The sequence below is a fragment of the Microplitis demolitor genome, chromosome 3 (assembly GCF_026212275.2).
Source record: "Microplitis demolitor isolate Queensland-Clemson2020A chromosome 3, iyMicDemo2.1a, whole genome shotgun sequence".
NCBI lineage: Eukaryota > Metazoa > Arthropoda > Insecta > Hymenoptera > Braconidae > Microplitis > Microplitis demolitor.
This window is the reverse complement of record NC_068547.1, coordinates 12,482,906-12,504,923: the sequence shown is the minus strand read 5'-3', so window position 1 is coordinate 12,504,923 and position 22,018 is coordinate 12,482,906. Positions and strand designations below refer to the sequence as shown.

General features: G+C 33.1%; 1 protein-coding gene across 1 annotated transcript; it reads right to left on the bottom strand.

Moving 5' to 3' along the window:
* Positions 1 to 17,863: 17,863 nt before the first annotated feature.
* On the bottom strand, positions 17,864 to 19,683 carry LOC106693624 (odorant receptor 13a-like). Its single transcript, XM_053737392.1, has 8 exons — positions 19,645 to 19,683; positions 19,215 to 19,581; positions 19,125 to 19,147; positions 18,616 to 18,656; positions 18,433 to 18,544; positions 18,246 to 18,353; positions 17,983 to 18,183; positions 17,864 to 17,923 (listed from the first exon to the last, which is right to left on the bottom strand). Exons 1-8 carry the CDS (start codon positions 19,681 to 19,683, stop codon positions 17,864 to 17,866), a joined length of 951 nt encoding a protein of 316 aa, XP_053593367.1.
* Positions 19,684 to 22,018: the final 2,335 nt, after the last annotated feature.

Here is a 22,018-nt window from a genome sequence, read left to right as displayed (position 1 = left end):
GACGTTTTGCCTCATCTTGATGTTCTTTGGGTAGCCGAAATTGTTTTATTTTTACCGGCTTATCGTCAGTCAATGGAATTCTGCAGAATGTAGTTTTTGATAGGCCTAACTCGTCGCCCGGAAGGAAAAATCTATCATGGAAATCCCGAACTAGTTCTCGAATATGCTTTTTTTGTTCCGACGTTAAATTATTAGTAGGGATTCTTTTCAAGATTTCTTCAATGCGATCTGAGGTTTCTAGATGAGAGTTAAGCGATTCATCCTGAGATTCGCTATCGCTTTCCCCTGGTATATAATGTGGGTTTACCTCATATTCCTCGATAGGAATTGGTTGCATTTCAAATTCAGCTCTGCACTCGTTAAAATTGGTTATCATTACAATAGCTCTATCATTCTTCACCTTAACCGCGGCATTCCCTAGGATGACTCCAGGAAAAGGCTGGACTGGAGGTAGATACCCCTCCTCTAAGGACTTCTCTTGAACGGCAACTGAGTAGCAGATACTGGTTCTAGGCGGTAACGAAAACCACTGTTCCCTACCACTGTTAACGAAAGGTATATTCCGTGTTGGTATATCTATTAATGTCAGTGATCGTTTATTATATGATAATTCTGCTTTTTCTTTCTTTAAAATGTCATTACCAATGATTCCTATACCGGCGATAGGAAAATCGTCTCTTACAATATGAAATTCAAATTCTTCCGTAAGATATTCGGATTCGAAATTTTTTAGCAAAACTACTCCTAAAGTTTCAATAATTCTAGTACCTATTCCACTTAATTCTAATATTCTACTAGTATCTATTAATAGGTGGGGTTTGAGAGATTTTAGTTTTATTAGGCTAACGTCTCCACCTGTATCAATTAGAAATTTTTGTTGGTTTTCATGTAAGTCGCTACATGCTGTCTTAATAACTGGGCCCGAATCGAGGTTCAATATAACCTTATGGTTTTGTGTATTGTATACAATAGGAATAGGGCGTATAGGCCTGTTTCCTAGAACCATAGTGTTGGTAAAGAATGAGATAATAGCCTTATTATTATTAAAGAAATCATTACCGATGACCGCGTCATATTGGTTGATAGGAACTGCTGTTACATAGAAGTCAATATCTAGATCCCAAATGTTGAATGTTGTTATACCGATTATGGGAACAGACTCTGGAGTAATTCCATTTACAGACTTTGATATTTCTTGAACTTCTACCTCTTCTTGCAATGTGAATAAGTTAATGAAGTTATGCGAAGACCCTGTATCGAGTAACACAGATACAGGCCTATTGAAATAGTCCTTATTATTTAAAATGACCACTGGGCCATTTCCTATTGCTCTGGAAAAGGTTTTGCATTTAATTTTTTCTGCAGATCCCCAGCACGTGTTGGGCTTTGCATGTTCCGTCTCTGAGGGGGTGGGGTAGTTTGGTTGCCCGACATCCCCCCCATGCGTCGAGCACCATTGGAGTTTAAATTACGGTTTTTCAATGTTTCCATTTGTTGCAACAGTTCTTCGTATTTCTCTCGGTAAAATTCTAATTCTTTATTCTTGTTATCCGGCCCCTGGGTTGGTACATCGTCTTGAAATTGCACGCGCTTCGCGATGCGGTATCCCTCTGTCCTTGACATTGGGTCCTCTAAATTACTGAAATTAGACGTTGACGGCTCATTTTTCAAATGATTGATTTTTTGATCGGAGCTAGGAGAATAAGCAAACGATTCAGCCTCCTTACTAGGACTGGCCCCGTAAATGGGGGTGGAAACATTATTATATTCCCGACGATTTCTAAATTGATTTCTGTAATCGTCATACTCCCGAGATAATTTAGAAGCTTCCTAAGCATCAGGGCGAGGGTTTTCACCATCATATCTCCGCGTTCTATTCGAAATATTAGCGTAATCGCCAGTAAGTTTGAGTGTCTCCTTAATCTCCTCAAACAGAGTGGTTAATGTGGTTCCTTCGTCTTTAAACTGATTGACAAAAGCAAGTTTTAAATGTTTCGGCAGATTCTCATAGAGAATGTCTTTAGCGTCCACGCAAGCTGCAATATAAGCTGCGGGTCCGTTTGGTTCTTTATTTTTGATCGCATCTAAGCTCGATAAAATGTCCTTTAAACGGTAATAAAACTCCTCAATAGATTCCTCACGCTCCCGTTGGCATCGCGCTAGTTTTCTCCTTAAATATCTGATAGGATTAAGAGGCCTAAATTCTTTCCTGAGAAGTTCCAAAACCTGGTTTACAGTAGTCAAGTTTTTTGATTCTACATAACGTCTTGCTCGCCCTGTTATTCTATTTAACAGGTGACCCACGTATAGTTCCTGATTATTTTTGGGCAATAGATGAAGTTGTTGTGTGACCGCTCGATCAAATTTTTCATATGCTACCTCACCATCTCCTGAGAAAATAGGAACCGTAGCAGCAAAATCTTTTGCAGGGGTGTAAAAACGATCGATAGGATCTACGTTAACGGTAAGGTTCGCGTTATTAAGTGTATTATTCAAAGTATTATTCGCAGTGGCGGCGGCTTCCAGTTCTTGCCTTTGACGTTCGAGTTCACGCCTCTGACGCTCTACCTCCGCTTTTAAACGATTAATCTCTGGCAACAGGCGACTATATAAACGGGTATCTGCTCGAATCGTGGGTTTAATCACCGATAGTGATGAGAGCTGGAAACTGGCGGTACCCCTTAAAGATGAATGGTGGGTGTTATAACAGGCCCATGACCATCCTCAATTAGTCCATTTGCGAATTCATAAAACCCAGGAACGCATACAGGCATGATATTATTGCCCGGGTATTTCCAAAGATATTCGTCATTACGTCATCACCAGAAGTGTTTTGGACAGATAACGGTCGAGAGTATGTTAATAAAGATGTGCAAGCAGTTGTCAACGAGTGTGGAATACAACACATGACCACACCGCCATACCACGTGCAGGCTAATCCAGTGGCGCGTGTTAACCGTAATATCAAGATGATGATAATGAGTCAAGTGGTTTTTCTACGTGAAATTTTTTTTTTTACTTCTGATTACTCTGACGAGACATACAGTCGTCCACCTAGGGGCCAACATTATAAAGAACTGCAATAGAAATAAACAAGTTTCAAATAAATATAAGCTATGAGTTACTACACTAGTAGTTCAATAGTTCATTAAATAATAGTGTATTGGTTTTTTAAATTACTTTGATCCACATATTGTACTAATAAAACTTTGTACTTTTTTAATTCGAATAAATTATTATAAAAAAAACAAAACAAACGATGATAATGAGTTATTTAGAGGACGATTATCGAGAGTGGGATAAATACATTTACGAGTTCCAGTTTTCGTACAACACTGATAGCCATGAAAGTTTGGAGTTGAGTCCGGCGTTTCTCAACTTTGGTCGAGACCCATGCCCAATGAGATGTTATGGACACGACAATGAAGTCACGACGTTGAATGATTTAGTCAACTAAAATATCCGTCGGGCATCGGAACGCTACGCAAAATATTACAATCTTAACCACCAAGTTGGATTATATGAGGTCGGAGACCTTGTGTATCGCCCAAATATGGTTTTGTCAGAGAAAAGTGATTAAGTGGTTAAGAAGCTGGTTCCAAGGTTTATGGGCCCATTGGTGGTAGACAAAGTAGTCACACCGGTGATAGTAGGGTTGAAAACATTCGAAGGTAAGCTCGTCGGTCGCAGTCATATCAAGTTTTTAGAATTGTTCAAACGCGCTGAGAATTTGGTGCAGGCGGCTGAGGGTTTTATCTCTTTAGCGTGTATGAACGTGGTGGTGCCGGTCGCATGATGATTCTCTATTTGTCTATCTTTGACTATCCGCTGATTCTGTTACTCTCTCTATTGCTTATGCCTTGATACTTATAAGTGATAGAACCTGTGTGGGTAATATTCGGAAATTGTATTTAATTTCAGTGATGGCTTATGCACACAATTTTATCCACTACCGGGTCGCTGCACCAGCGGTGACCAAAGAACAAAAAGCAGTGGCAGAGGCCAGAGACGAGACTTGCCGGCAGTAGTTTCGGGTAGAGTGTACGACCCCTGGAACGTACGCATGGGAGATGGAGATCAATCTGATCTTCTATCAGTAATTGACGGTGTGGCAGTGTCAATGGAATGCTCTTGCTGTACCCATTGGTCGCGTGAGATGTTTCTTATGGGAACACCCTGCGCGGCAGTGTACAAACCCACCAGCGGAGATCAATCCATTCTGCGATGAATGCGTGGAGTTTTTTGACTTGGATATCTGCCGTGGGCCCCATGGGCGAGCACGCTTGGCAGTTCAGGGATACTGCATGATATGCTGCAGTAAGCATATGCGGGAGCATCGATACCGGGGTTGCTGACGTACGGTATTGGAGCAGTTGTGAGCGCTACCACGGCTATTAACCTTCACATGGGATCAGGAGGTAATCCGCAAATATCGGTTGGAAGAGTGGGCAGTGCGGGTATAAGAACCAACCGGGGAACCCCAAGCGGCGGCAGTTCGTACTGGGTTATTCCTAGTGTTACTCTTAGAGTGGTGCACTATGAGTTATATATTACGGCATCTTTATTTTACAGCCCCTGTCTTTATTTTGTTCTTTTTTTATATTAGTTATTATTATTTTGCAATTATTTTTTTACTTTCTAGGATAGTCTGGTAGTATCGGGTATCGTTCTATTATGTTGCCGACTTCACTTGGATAATTTATTGCTTTACATGTACTTTTAGTTAAAAATACAGGGGCGTTTCACTGCCGTTAGTGACATTTTCCGTGTTGGCTGTGAAATGTTTAGATTTTGTTAATTTTACACTGTTATTAAAGTGTCGTTTATTTTCATTATTATGCTAAACTTACTTATCATCCTAAACCTTACTTTCAGCAAGAAGAAGAAGGTAAGGTAAGGGTGTTTAAGAGTAGTTTAGATACGCCAATGGATGCGGAGACTATTAAAATCTCCGCCAAGGTCTTGCAAGGGCTAATCCCGGCCTGTTGGAGGGTGTCACAATAATCAAATATTGCGGCGTCTCCGTATTAACGTCGGTGGGCGCAAGATGACAGCACACGATGACTGCAAGTCTCTATATACTGGTACTATTATCATTATTTTGTTTACATGATACATTTTGTTTTAATTAGTGTGTATAAATTATACAGTTTATCTTGTGGGTATCGTGCTGCGATTTTTTTTCTTAGTTTTCCGGAGCTTTAAATTTATCGTTTTTGCCAAAAATCACAATAATGGGTAGTTTTTCGATTTTGTTAATTTTTTCAATTTAAAAATTATTTTTTCATCAACAATCCTAATTTTTTTGATGAAAAACATTGATTATCGAAAAAAATTGAAAAAAAAAATTTTTTTTCTAAATTTTTTTTTTCGATATATCCGCAATGATTCATCATTGTCAAAAAAGTTTCTCAATTTTTGTTTACCGGTGGAACTATCGCACACACGCAAACACATACATACACACACAGACAGGCTCACACACACACACACGCGCTCGTGTGTAAGAAGCGTAAATCCGACTGAGCAACCTCCACGTGGTACAATTTGGGTAACGCTCATGTCGCCGGTAAAAAAAAATTGAGAAATTTTTACTACTAATCGACTAAGGTTTTTTTTTCGAATGGCCGTGAAATTTTATACGAGCGTGTTAAAATAAAGTTTCTGTGAAAATATGAGCTCTTAATATTGATATTTAGAGGTCGCAACTCATAATTTTCTATTTTCAATTTAAATAACATGGGAAAAAAAAATTTTAAGCTTGGAATTTTATACCTCGGCAATGGTTCATTGTAAAGATGAGCTCAGGATTTATGTTTATAGGGGATTAAACGTTATAGAAAAAAAGTGTCTTAACGTTTTTCGATAAATCCGTCTGTTGAAAAGTTATTAGATCTTGAAGTCGAATTTATCGTAAATTTCGAGTACTTTTTAATTCTCCGGCTAAACTATCAGATTTATCAGAAAATATCATAAAATCTGTTTTGCACAAAATTTGATTCCCGACAAATTATCTTGGATAAAGTTTTCTTAAATTTTGCATAAATTCTCAGTTATTTACATTTTAATGTTAAGCTCTTAAAATCAATCAGAACACTATTTTTTTTAAGAGCTTGATATTGAAATGGAAATAATAAGAAAGTTATGAGGAATTTGAAAAACGTTTACTGAATAGAATTTGTAGAGAATAGAATACTCTACAAAACGATTTCATGGTATTTTGTGATAAGTCTAATAGTTTCGTCGAAAAAGTAAAAAGATCTCGATATTCCCTCTCAATTCGACTTCAAGCTTCAATAACTTTTCAATTGACGAATTTACGAAAAAATGATAAGAAACTTTTTTTGTAGAGCATTTAATTCCTAAAAAAATATATCCTGAGCTCATTTGTAGAATGAGCCATTGCCGAGGTATAAAATTCCAAGCTTAAAATTTTTTTTTTTATATTATTTAAACGGAAAATAGAAAATTATGATTGACGACCTCAAAATATCAATATTAAGAGCTCATATTTTCACAGAAACTTTATTTTGACATCCTCTGACAGAATTCTACGGCCAATCGAAAAAAATTTTAGTCGATTTTTTTGACACACTCTAACATATATGAATGTAATATAACGCGCCGTTCTCCAACGATAGCGTCCACAATTCTACACCGATCTTAATGAAACTTAGTATACTTATTCTATGAACGATTACCTTGGATGAGTTCAAAGATGAGCCAATTCGGCCGATAAGTTTAGAAGTTATAGTTAGTTGAAATTTTGTAAAATTATAACGTTCTCTCCTATTTCACGCGTCCCACGGCGGAGTGTGGTTGGCGCTCAATAGCCGTTATGGCTCTCCGTTGGTCGAAAACTGGAAAATAAAATAAACCCAGAACCAAATGTCCCACCTGGAGATATCCTGAATCTCCCTGGACTGGCTGCTCTGCTCAGGCTGGGTTAGAAAACCTAGTTGGGCGCCAGTTCGTGTGCCCCACGAACAAAATTAACTCGAAAATAACACAACGGAGAAAATGAAAACGAAAATAAAATGAATAACAGGATAGCGATTTCAGATTTAGGAAAAAGGATAGCAAGAAAGATAGCAGTAATTAAAATAATAAAATTAAATAAATACCGGGTTGGTGACCATTAGCTTTAATTATCCATTAATTAATTAAAATAATCAGTCAATATGTAACGCATACTCACATGAATAATGTTCAAAAAAATAATAATAAATCACTTACAAAAGAAAATAATAGAAATAGTATGCGCATATAAATTCTACTTCAAATAATAGTAATACTGCGGAAGCAATCAATGTGTTGAACAAAAAAAGAAAATTTATATCGGTGAATAGTTAATACTTCACTCGCACATGAACATAAACAAAACTAATAAAATAATTATTAACGCAAATAATTAAATAATTATTTGATAACTCAACTCAAAATAAATATAATGATGATTTAAATTAACAATAATTAATACCTCAAATTAATAATAATCAATACGCACATCAATAATACTTCTTAACCAATATTCAAATAAATAATAATTAATAATTCAATTTAGGACTACTCAATACGTTAAATAATAAGCATTTTCAAGCCATATTCCGCTGAATAAAAATTAATAATTCAAATCAACTCAATGGTAATTTTATAAATAATACTCAGATACTAAAAATTCCTGACTCCAATTATTAGTAATCGATACGTAAATTACTAATATTTATTAAGTCAAATTAGTAATATTTCATAAATTTTATCAATAATCAGTCATAATAATAACCAAAATACTAGAAATTTATAACTCAAAATATTTATACTCAGCGCTGTGTGATGTATACATATATACATATATCAGACTATCGAGGCTCAGTCGCATATGATTGTAATCACGTGGCACAAAATAATAATAACAACAAAACATTTCTTGACAATAAACAGTCGTTATTCAAATAATAATAAATAATTGTGATTAAATTTTAATCATCCCCTGGACTCGATTAGTACCAATTTTATTCATATGCTTGTAATCAAAGCCCAATAATACAAGCAATAATACTTCATCGACTACGTGATATTCACACGCTTGCAAATGGCCACCAACGCGGGAATGCAAAGTCACACGCCAATGAATTTACGAAAGGTACTTACAGTCGTCGTTGAATAATAATCGGCGAACAGGATTCATGGTTATAATAAACAATGACAACAAAATCAATTATTCGTGGCGTACACTAATGAAGCCGGTACAAATGGCAATTTCAATGCAATAATTATGCGCTAAATCAATTAACTTTTTAGAATAAATCTTTTTACACAGCAGCACACCCTGTCCGTACACAAGTTTATCCACGTCTGACCATGACAGCACGTGAATTTCATGCCGGCACCTCGGCCGGCCATATTGTATATTTGCATCTCATGTTAACCCACTGGAGAACTATCTCCGTCGCATGTTACTTCCAAATACCACCAACGACAACGTACCCGATGTCAACTGTGTAACATTGCCAATTCCCGACGTCAAATGCCCAATTACTTCTTATATTACTAATTAACAGTAATCTAAATTGTGACAGGGTAATTTTAATGAACATAAATAAATAAATAAATTTGAATTTGAATTTCGTTCCCGCCAATGACCGGCCGATGACCTCGTAAGTTACGAGTAGTGTTGCGACTAGTCACCGGGTGTCGCATAGATCACTAAGGCCCGTCCGTTCGTCATTTCCTTTAGTTTAAGAAAGTGGAAATAGGTTTCCGGAGAAGTGGACGGGAGTGAAAAGATATAATGGACTGCGGAACAAAAAGAAGTGAAGAGTTGTCCAGACGACGAGAACCAACGGACGCAAACTTAGCATCATCAAGGTAAATATATACGTCCGTTCACGCTTCACGTGGAACGAGGTGATAATTAATTTATATTTAACTGTTTAATTAATTATTAGGCCTTTAGGCCGATAATTATAATAATCGATAACTTAACAAAATATTAATGCGTACTGTTCCTTGACAGATTACCAATTGAAATTCCTGGGTGACGAGAGAGAGAGAGAGTGCAGACCAGTGGAGAGAAACTTAGAGGAGGCGACGAGACCACTTGATACCTTCTCATCGTGACTGTTGGAGTTTCCTCGAGGTAAAAATTATAATTAATTAAGGCCTCTAACTTAAATAATTGAGGGCCGAATTAATTATAATTAATTTACTTAATATCTTTCTGCTGGTTTCGCGATATTAGATTGATATTTCAAGGCCCGTCGGCTAGTGTAATCACGCGTCTCGGAGTCCCGAAATTTACGTAAAATCTTTGCCGTGTACTCGTCGTTCTGTTGTAACTCGAAATTTATTTCATTCGAGGCCTCTCGGCTGGAATAAAATAAATTTTTCCGTATAAATTATTCAATAAATAAATTCAATAATTTTAATAAAAGTATTCAGGCCTGTCGGCCGCTCTAGACAAAAGTTTTCCCGCGTTGTAAAATCGTAAATTAAGGCCTTGCGACGTCAATTTACCGGCCGAATGTTCGAGTCAATTTTAACGTAATTCTAGTCGTAAAATTAGTCATAAAATAATTATAAAATAATGTTAAAATAATTCTAATTAAAATTATAAAATCAAAACTAAGACGCTAGAAAAATTACGATAAAATTGTGTCGAGTAAAACTTAAGAATGGATTATTTTCTCAGTCAATTAAGTTGAGTAAGAATAATTATCAGAAAATTTCGAGTAAATTAAATATATAGATATTGGAAGCAAATGTTGAAGGAAATTTGTCAGTGAAAATTAATTAATTAATAATTAAATTAAAACCAAAATTAATTAATTAATAAATATAATTGAATTAAATAAGACAGTGAAAATTAATAAATGAATTAAATGAATCAGTGAGAATTAAGTAGTTGTGAAATGTTTATACTGGAAATTTTATTAGTGCAATTTTATATAAAATATCAAGTTTAATAATTGAGTAAAAGAAAGTGATGTCATTGAGTACGAATTAAATAAAATAAAAGTAGAGTTCAAAGTCGAGTCAGTAATTTTTAGTAAAGAAAACTGTGTCTGTGATTTAGGTCCGGTGGACATGTTAAGTTATTTTAATTAATTATACATCCAGGGGATGATTTTTAAATTAATATTAAGGTTAATGTCCAGGGGACAATATTAAGGTTTACCGCCCAGGGGACGAGGTATAAATTAAGTGGGTGTGTGGGTGTGGAAAACCGTCCAGGGGACGAGAGAAATTTAGTTTGTCATAAGTTACCATCCAGGGGACGAGAAAATATTAGTTTGTCATAAGGAAATATTAGTTTGTCATAAGGAAATATTAGTTTGTCATAAGGAAATTATTAGTTTGCCATGAGTATCTTAGGTTGTGATAAGAATTAATTATTGTCCTAAGATTAATAAATTAAAGCAAGGTGCTTAAATTAATTAAAAATTTGGAGTAACATTATTTCAGCCTACTCTACGATTCCTCTTCTCACTCACAAAATATTACAAACGACCCTGAGTAATAAATTAATTTAATTTAATAAAAATAAAATCATACAACACCCGGTTCTTGAAGGCCGAGTCCATCTTCCAGTGGCGCCCTATTATTCGACTATAATACTAGGTGCGACCAGACTTGGCAAGATTAGTCTCTCTGTCATAAAATGGCTAAACCAATTAATAATGTATGCAAAATAATTATAAATTTCATTTATAATATAATAAATTTGTTGCTGACAACTGTTGCGTCGCCGCGCATGCGCCGACCAACCACAATAATTACAAGTATATGAACAAAACGAATAATTATCTCCCAGCCTCATAAATTTTACTTGTAAACTCAACCTAATCAGTAATTTTTGCTGATTTCAACGCAGTTTTCACCTAAGAAATTAATTAAGTACAAGCAATACAATAATAAAATTAAAATGTCAAACATAAACAAAATAATCATAAAATTAATAAGTGTAGAGACGTGTGAGCAGCGTGTGCTGCCATCTGTTGCCCACCGACCTGATGTGAGACTGCCGCGATATTTAAATATCGTGACAAAATAAAAAAAAAAAATGTTGACCAATTCAACCAGATGGAACTTTTAAACGAAAAGAGATAGCTTATTCTTGTTTGTTCTATCTGAAAGCTCGCTTGATTGCGTTCAATTTTCACTATGCAGCTCATTGATTTGACCACTTTTTCTAAGAGATAAATGGTTTCAAAAATATTATAAAAACTAATCTTATGCGGGTTGTCACTTTGATTATCAACACAGTTTTAAATCGATCACTTTGGAACTTGGTATACGTATTCTGTGGGTGACTACCTTGATCAAGTCGGAAAATGAGCTCAATCGGTTGATTAGTTCAGAAGTTATAGCATTCCAAAATTTTCAAAATGTCAAAAATTCATATTTTTACTTACTATTTCCTCGATATTTTTTTAATGTTATAACTTATCGAATTTCTATAAAATTCATCTGAAAGCTCTTCAAATAAGATTTTACTTTCATGCCTATATATTAGTCTAGACCAATGAAATTTCTTATCTTACCACTCATTACATGAAATTTTGCTATTGCATTGGTTTTTCTACTTTCAATAGATTCCATAGAGTCCTAACTACTGTATTCATTAGTAAATTTATAACGTTCTCTTCTATTTCACACGTCCCACGGCGGAGTGTAGTTGGTAAATAGCCGTTATGGCCCTCCGATGGTCAACAACTGAAAACAAAAATAATAACGAAACCAAAAATTCCCGCTTGGAGATACTTCAAATCTCCACCGGACACACAGCTTTGCTGAGGCTGGGTTAGAAATCCTGTTGGGCGCCAGTTCGTGTGCTCCACGAACAAATTCGAATTCGAAATAGAATAAAACGTAAAAATGAAAATGAAAATAAAATTAAAATACAGAAGAGCAGTTTCAGATTTTAGGGAAAGGAAAGCAAGTAAAAGATAGCGGTAATTTAAATAAATATGATCTAAATAACTACCGGGTTGATGACCATTTTGCTTCCAACTATATTTTAAATTTGTAAAATTCAGAAGATCAGTTGTATCACATAACAAAAGAAACAATATCAATGATAAAAATAATGATAATTCACTTACACAATCATTCGTTTATGCGTATACAAATCATAAAATAATACTAACGTATTAACAATAAATATATTAAACGCAAAGAAGGTAATTTAACGCATGTCAATAATAATGTCACTCGCACGTGATAGTTCAAAATAATAATAATATAATCACCAAATAATCTTTAAATATTTTAAATAATTAGTTCTCGTAAATTAAACCACTGGTGAATGCTATGCAATATTTGCAAAAATAATAATCGCAAAAATAATAGATTTAATGATAATTAAAATCAATAATAATAATAAAAATAATACTTCAAATAAACTTGGTAATTATCAAACAACTGTATTATTAATACGCAAGTTGCGCAGGATTCCTGCCTCAATAACTTCGCTCGATATTAATTAATTATAAGTTTTTTGTAAAAAATCACTGATTACTAATGATTATTATCGCATATGGTAATCATTACCAAGTACAAAAAAAAATTCACCAATTCATAAGTAAATACTGAAACCCAGTCGCATATAATTTGTTATAACAAAATAATATTCAATACGTATAAATGATAACAAACAATACCCAAATATGTTACACAATCAATATTTGGTAATAATAAACAATACTAAATGATTTCACTTAATACTTTACTATCCACTGGGCTCAATAATTACTTATTTAATCATATGCATATGAAAATTATCAATACTAGAGATCTGCTATCTCTCTTACTCTCATGAGATAGCAAATGGCCACCAACGCGGGTAAGCAAAATTACACGCCAATGAATTAATCAAAGGTACTTACAGTCATCATTATAGTACAATCTGCGTACAGGTTCCATTGGTCGAGATACAATGTTTAATCATTAATTATGCCAACAATATTATTTAAACCAAATGGCAATGAATAATTTAAATTATTTGCGAACAAAAAGCAAATGGCGTCTCAAAAAAATAACATTGCTACATTTTATATTCGTATCTCGCTTCATCAATGGAGTTTTATACCCGTCACGTGTTGATTTTTAACTAGTACCCCCTCCCAAGTATGAGATGTTAACTGTGTCATTTCACCTGCTCCCAACTTTAAATGTCTATTTGTTTCTCTCCTTATTAATTATTATTACCATATAATGAAAAATCAACGGATGATTTATGCATAACGATCATAAATTTATTTATAATTAAATAAATTTATCAATGCCAACTGTTGTGTTGACACGCATGCGCCGAACAACCAAAATAATCACAAGCACATAAATGAAATGCATAATTATTTTCCCAGTATTCTAAAAATCTGCTTATATGCGTAACTTAATCAGTGAATTTTCCTAATTACCACACAATTTATACCTAAGAAAACAATAAGGTAGAAATAACGCAATAACTAAAATAAAATCTTACATCTAAACAAAATAATCATAACAATATTTATGGATAAGACGTGTGAGCAGCGTGTGCTGCCATCTGATGCTCACCGACCTGATGCGAGACTGCCGCAATATTTAAATATCGTGACAAATTTATGAAACTGAATGAATTTTTATTATTGCTGTGTAACACTCATAAAATATAAATATCTTAATTCCAGTGTGTAAATTCAATTTTGTTTTATCCCACTGAACACATGACCTTGTTTTAACATCATACATAGGTCATAGAAATGTCATGGCATCTTATGTAAATTTGATGTCAATCTGACGTTTAACATGACTTTAATATGATGTAAAAACTTGACATCATATTGACGTAAGCACGACTCTTGTATGACGTCACAGTGATGACTTATGTATTACGTATGCTTGACATAAAATCTACATTACATGTTACGTAGTAATAAAGTCATTACTGGATACCATAATGAGGTAATTTAAAAATCATACATTTATGACAGTAGCGAAGTCACGGTTATACGTAATATGGATATCACTCTTAAATCATATCTTCATATCAGTGACAAGTCAGTATCTTATGCAATGCTGATGTAATTTCCGAGTCATAGTTTTTTATCATCTATTTATTGAAATAAAACAATCATAGAATGAATTTTCAAAACTGTATAAATGTGTAAAAATAATAACTAAATGTCGAACATTTTGGGGGCCGAAGTAATTGATTAACTCGAAAATAGATTTCAGACGTTTTAGATTATAACATTAGCGTGAGCATAAAAAAATTAACTTTATTTTTTTAAATAATATACCGAAAATATCATTGAGGATGAAAAAGAAAATGTAACGACAGTTTAAACTCTTTTGGTATCAAGATTGTAAAGTGTAGCATTGCAATTTTTCAATCGATTGAATTTTATGAAATTATTTAATGTTTCACAAAATTTTATATAAGATTTTTAAAATTCCACATCACAGCAGAAAATTAAAAAATTTGAAGAAACTTAAAAAAATTTGATATAATTATTTATAATTATCATCGAGGCTGACCAATTTTGTTTTTTTATAATTTCATGTAAGTTCATGGAGATTTTTAAATTTTGTAAAAATTCATTATGAAAAATTATGAATTCTGTCTTTAACGGCATTTCACTCTAAACACATCAATTAAGCACAAGACTTGAAATCTCGTGATGTGGACTAGTGATCAACGTTCAGGACTACCAGCCAAGAGGAGCCGTGTTCGAACCCAGCAGACGCCCAGGATGTTTTCATCATTTACTGCTATCAATTCTTGTTTCTGGATTTGTAATGCATTCGCGCAGTAATAATCAAATCAAAAATTCGGTATTTGATTTTTTTTTTTTTTAAATATTTTTTCCGGAATGATAATTTCGACATCACCCATATGTCAGACTGACGTAATGGCATGTCACACAGACATCACATTCACGTCATGTATACGTCATTAGTTTTACATAATAATCTTACGTAAAAAAGTGCGAAATAATGAGTCACACCTGACTCATTCATGACTTATATCTTACGTAAATGATAAAATAGCGTAACGTCACTATGACGTCAAATTTACGTCAATGTGTTTACTGGGTATTGACAGTTTTTTTGACTGATTTCGAGTATGACACTTAGATCTATCATAATTTGAATTTTAACTCAAATTATTTCATTTAATCTTGTATTAACTATTCATCTTATAGTAAAAAACACAGAATACTTTTTCGTAGATAATTTGATCCATTTTAACTTCAATTTTCGTTATTCGACTTACCATTCCGATAATTTTTTTAATTTTCTAATTTCAATTCTTAAATGTTTTGCATTTAACTATAAATTGTTTGACAATCTTTTTTTGTTCTATAACCTTGAGAATTTCTGAGAATGTCACAAAAAAAATTCATTTTGTTATTAATGTTTATTTAAAAGATTGAAATAATCAAATAATGAGAAATCTACTTCCATTTCGGCTGCCGAATGGCCTTTTTTTATTGCCAAACTTTTAAAGTTTAGTATAAAGACTACATAAAAAATATGAATTTCGATAAATTCAGTGATTAAGTAAATCATAAGTAAATTATATTGATGTAAAACAGCTATCGTAATTTATAGATATCTGACCGGATAGTCACTTATATTTCGTTATCTGCTGATGTGTGTACACAATCAATACGGATGTCGTAATCAATATATTTTTAAGACTATAATTAATAAAATGGGTTAATGGCAGATCCGGTTAATTACTTTCAAAAAAAATTTTTTTTTAGTATTTACAAAATAATCTGCTACAATGTTAAACGCGCGATCATGGTCTGCCATTATTCTTTTCCGTTAATAATAATAATAAATTTCTGAAATTTCTAAACGGCAGACGTGGTCAAATGCATTCAAAATTTGCCAAAAATCGAAATCTGTCTTACCTGCGCACTCGCCGCGTCTACCACTTTAGGCTTACCGAGTTCCCACCTTATGTACGGTAGGTATAGGGGCCTTAATGTACAAAAACCCAGGTCTTAGACTATATCTTTGAAACAAAACAAACCATTCGAACGTCTTTGGTGGCAATCGGAAGGGCTCACTAAGACAAAATTGATTAGATTTTGGAGTCGATCGGTCATGTAGTTCACAAGTTATACGAATAATGAAAATTGAAAAATTTTTTTTTTCGGTTTATTGCGTATAACTTATAAACCACTTGACTTATTCGCCTCAAAATGTAATCAGTTTTAACTTTTGGTGAGCCCTTTCTATTGCCACCAAGAACGTTCAAATCGGTTGTTTCATCCAAAAGATATCGTCGGACAAAAATTATATTTTTTCAGTGAAGGTATGATTTACCGGACCAACAGATTTTTAAGCTCGATGAGCTTAAAAATTTCTAAATAATAATGTTTTCGAGCTCCCTGAGCTCGAAATCAGCGGGAAGTTTTGGAGCTGGCCCGCACCGTCAGGCAGTTTTCAGATTTTTTTTTCTATCTTTGGAAAAATACTTGAACTGTTAATTAAAAATAGTTAGTATCCAGAAAATATTTGAATATCGATTGGGTAAAATAAATATTCATTCAACTGAAATTTCGAAACCGTCAGGATAAAATAAAAAGAAATTTTGGACTTAGAAAAATTTAATGAATTAAGAGAGTTGAAAAATTTTCAAGGTCCAGAATAATTTTACAAGTTTATTTTGGACTTAAAAAAATTCAATGAACTGACGATAGTATATTGTGTGACAAGGGATGAAACAAGACGATTTCAGACTAGGGTGAGGTTGGCTGCCCGAGCCGCAGGCGAAGGCTGACATCACCTGCAGTCTGAAATCGTGTTTTATCCTGAGTCACACACTATATTTTTCATGATTACCTGCATCGGAACTCAAAGATTCAGCGTCTGCAGCCAGTAAAAAACAAGTTAATTTCGCCGATGATGCGAAAACTGTTAGGAAATGAGAAATATCTAATTTACAGTCACTTATTGAATAGTAAATAATACAAAAATATTATTTTCACTCATTTTTTAGTAATTTTATTTGGTTAATTAAAACTATCATTTAAAAATTGAAATGAGTAAACTGAAGTGACAAGTAAACAAATGAGAGTAATAAGGCTGCAAATGAACATTAAATATAACTAGCACAGGGTAGAAACAATTGTGTTTCTGCCCGCTGTGAAGGGATTTGTGAATTACAAATTTGCTAGCAGTTGTTTGCAGCATTGGCTTGAAATCAGCTTGTTTCGACGGGCTGTAGAGACACCAAAACTTAAAGTTTTGATGGTGGTATCATTAAAAAGTTGAAGATTCTTAAATCCAACAAAATATGTATAGTCTTAAATTAAACTTTAGACTATGGAGGGTGAAATTGCAGTTCAAAAATCACTTTAGAAACATAATTTTTCCTTCCCAATGCTACTCTGAGGGCATAGAGATCAAAATTACAGTTCCTGAGAGCGGCAAGCCTGTTAACAATCGAACTGAGGGTATCCCAGCTGAAACCACATTTCAGATTTTGACTCGAGTTCTCGGAAAACTTACAATTATCAAAAATAAACGAGATTCTAAACATTTACCCAAAAATTTATTGAAACTCTTGTAGATTCCTGTTTTTTTACTATTGGGATCTAATCAGATTGAATGAGAGTTAAAGATGATATCTTGCTTGCCAATTTACTACTAGCCGAGTCGACAATATATAACACATAACATTATATTCCAATTTTAAGTAATAAATACTCTCCGATGTATTTGCAATATGAAAATATTATATCAATACATTTATAAACTAACAAAAATTTGATAATTACTGACATGTACTGAATATTTCTTCAAACATTTAATTCGAACGTGATTTAAAGTTCAAAATTCTGCTTAATAAATTTCAAATTCAAGTTTCTTCTGAAAGTTGACGCAGTACAATAGCGTTAGAAACCGAGAGTCCTACAAGCTGCCAAAAAAAAAAAAAATGTAAAAAAATTTTCAACGAATAAATGCTCACAATCTTACAGCTTTAAAAGTTTGCAAAGATAACACATAAAATAGTCCACCGTTGATAATAATAGGCTTTTGAGCACACATTATACTGAAGGTAATCGTATGATTTATTTCTAATATTATTTGCCTGTAATCTCCGATAAATTCGTCATGATAATTCACCATAGATTGTTCCCAATTACATACATAAATAGCATCAGCTGTCTTCAAACCCTGGAATATTTTGAGCAAATAATTAATATTTTTTTTTTTTTACTTCAATAAGTAATCCTTACCAAATCTTCAATTTTAGTGGCAAGAAAGCAATAAATAAACAATTCAGTGACAATACCTAACCAGTATTGTACCATATTTATTAGTTTAGTGATGCTTTCAATACTTGACTGATTTTTCATTCGAATAGATTATTAAAATATATTTACAGTGAAAGTTTATCAATTTAATGAATTTTTAAATATTTACATTAATTTCAATTGACGATGCTTCGAAAGATACTAAGCACAATGCAATCGTGCTATCTAAACAAACAATAAACATCGGATAACTAAAAACAATTTTTAGTTTTGCGATGAATCTGCAAAATTATTATTTTTAAATTTTCTTAAACTTTACGAGCTAGATTATATTAATCATTATTAAACATACTCCAAGATTTCTTGATGATGTACGATGCAGTTTCTTAGTTTCTTTTTAAATTGTGAAATCGATTTATGATTTTCAGAAAATCTAAAAAATATCATCAAGTCAACAACATGAATCTATTCTGTATACAAATATTAATATTACCTTATAATCATTATATCATTATGGTTTTTAACTAAATTTTCGTTCAAGTGTTGAAAATTAAGACATACATTCGCTAAAAAAATGACGTTCAGTATATCAAAAATAGCCAATTCAAAAGCAGTTGAAAGTGAACTAAATAACTGGAATGTAAATGTCAATATATATTTTGATGTGTTATCAATTGTCCATGGAAATGCTCCTGGAAATGGTAAAGATCTTGAACTTGTTGAATTTATTTTTACACCACCATAAAAATCGTTTAACAAATCATAGATTACAGGATTCAAACACCACTGAGTCATTCCTCCAACACAAATTAGTAGCCATAAATATGTAAATTTTATCATATAACCTTTAAATTTCAGTACTTTTGTAATATACTGATGATTATCTACAATTATAATCAATTAGGACTTTATTTATATTAGATTATTTATTCTAAATAAATTAATGAATACCAGTATCATTCTCATTGTAATTTAAACAAAGTTTATGACAACGTTTCATTCTCAAAACTAAATCTTCAATATCATCTATCTTTAACATTCCAGTAATCCACTTGGAAAATCCAATCAAGTGAAAACAAAGTGGATCTAATTTTGCAAAACTTGATAAATCATGACTGTTTTTAATATCAACAGCTATTGAAAGAATGAGAAAAAAACTTAATGTTACTATACTTATATTGAAAAATATATTCAAGATTTTTTTTATAGACATAGTAAACGAATTTTTATCCCAGAATTTAACATAATTCAGAGCTATTAAGATACGTCTTATAAATAGTTCAAAATCATCATTTTGCCAATTCATTTTTGTTGATATCTAGAACATTAAAAATCACATTTTTCGATTATTTTATTTTATGCATATTTAAAATTGAATTACAGTTGTATTGATGTCACAGATCGAGTCGAACCTATTCATTGTTTTTGTATCTTTTGCATAATTTTCTTTTCACCATCCCGGGTCATAATATCTAGCCTCATCGAACCTCAATCTAGCCTCATTAAACCCAAGTAAGCCTCAATCAAGTCTCGCTTGGCTAAAAACGTATTTTGAGCCTCAAATAATGCTCATATAGCCTCAATGATCCTCAAATGATGCTCACAGATCCTCAATAAGCCTCGATTAGCTTCAAATGAACCTAGTCTCGGCTCAATGAATCAATAATAATAATAATAATAATTTTACGAGTTCGATCAAATGTAATTTAAATTTGATTAGTATTATTTGAGGCTCATTGAGGCTCTATGAGCACTATTTGAGGCTCAAAATGCTTTTTTAGATAAGTGAGGCTTGATTGAGGCTTACTTGGGTTCGATGAGGCTAGAATGAGGTTCAATGAGGCTAAATATTATGACCCGGGATACCTGCGCCAAAAGTTTACATTCCTGCCGTGTGTAGGGGGAAGACAGTCATTCTTTTCTTTTATGAGAAAACAAATGATAAAAATTAGCGTATACCCCATTCTTCCCTCAAACAGATGCAAAAATTTAAACTTTCACGTGCAGATCTGGTGAAAAATTGTAAACACACCAGGGAGGAAGGTAGGATGTCCCAACCCGCGTGTTTGTCACCTTCGTCTTCGGTTCGGGTAGGCAATTCTACACATGGGCTGGAATGCCCTACTTTTCCATCTTAGTGTGTGATATACTGTTGTTTTGGTGCCATCACTGTATAATCGCGGAAGGAATAAGCGCGACGAAATATTTGCGCACCGGTTTTTCGAAAAAATGCGGTGATGTAGCATATCAGTAGTAATAACTTATTACGTGTACACATAGATGACGTTAATTTACGTTCGTGTGGCTGTTAACTAACCAACCCTCAATAGATTGATAAAAATCATCCTAATAGCACAGTTTGCTGAAAAACCATTTTCAGATAATAATGACCGAGCATTTCCCTGAAATGAAAGCTTTAAACGTAAAATAAAGACACACACCCGATGCTTTATTCTATCAACTAGCTTACGAGAAAAACTTGGACGAAGTTCCCATTTACTATACAAGTACAGAAAAAATAGAACCGTTCATTTATTTGACTGCGAATAGAGAAATAAAAACGAGTCTTAGCAAAAGTTAACTGAACAAAATTTTCTTTGAATTTTTCGTTAAATCCCGGGAAAAAATGATTTTGCCTAATTATAAATAATTATGTATGATTATATATGAAATTGGATATAATTATATATGAATTGACGCATGATTATACATAATTATATCTACCTACAATTGATATTACATTTTTCAAATTATTAAAATTACTATAATTCGGAAGCTACGGACTTTAGCGACTTGACTCATAGGATTTTTTTGAAGGGAATAGAATTTCCTATAAAATTCCCATTAACATTTTTAGTGGACTTTCATTGGTTTACGTTCTGCAAGACAATAAATATCAATTTCATAGGAAAAATGACTTCCGCAACTGACACAAGTGAAACAGCTAGAATTACAGCTAAGTAACTATGGGTGCTTTTGAAAAACACTAAATGCCCGACAATTTACGACCAAAGCCGCGTCGATATTATAAAACGCAGCTGAGTATTAGAAACTTAAAAAAAAAGTAATTTAATTTACGTGGATTTGAAATGGGAAATCTTTAAAATCAAATGGAAAGTACTTAGGATTGGAGTTAAGAGCTCAAACTTGGCAGGAATTGTCGTTTCAGCATAAAAAACAATATTTTGCTTGATCAACGAAAAAAATATTTTCGCGGGAAACGGAGCAACCTAATATGTATATATATATTAGGGTGGTCCTTATTTAGGTGATGTTCGGATTTTTTTTTCACGATAGTCCTCAATTGGTCCTAAATCTATAAAAAAAAATTCATGTCAAATGTTAGCTCTTAATTTTAATATTAACACCCCCCCCCATAGCCAAAATTTTGAATGGAAATAACACGGAAAAAGTTTTGTTAATAATTTGTCACGATATTCAAATATCGCGGCAGTCTCACATCAGGTCGGTGGGCAATAGATGGCAGCACACGCTGCTCACACGTCTCTCTATACATTAATATTATGATTATTTTGTTTACATTTATAATTTTATTTTAAGTATTACTTTATGTTTAGTGACTCGATATCTTATGCATAAATTGTATTGTAGTTAGGAAAATTCACTGATTAATACACACATATAATTGAATTTTTAGGAGGCTGGGAAAATAGTCATGCATTTATTTATATGCTTGTAATTATTGTAGCTGGTCGGCACCTGCGCGTTGACGCAACAGTTGGCATCGTTCCATT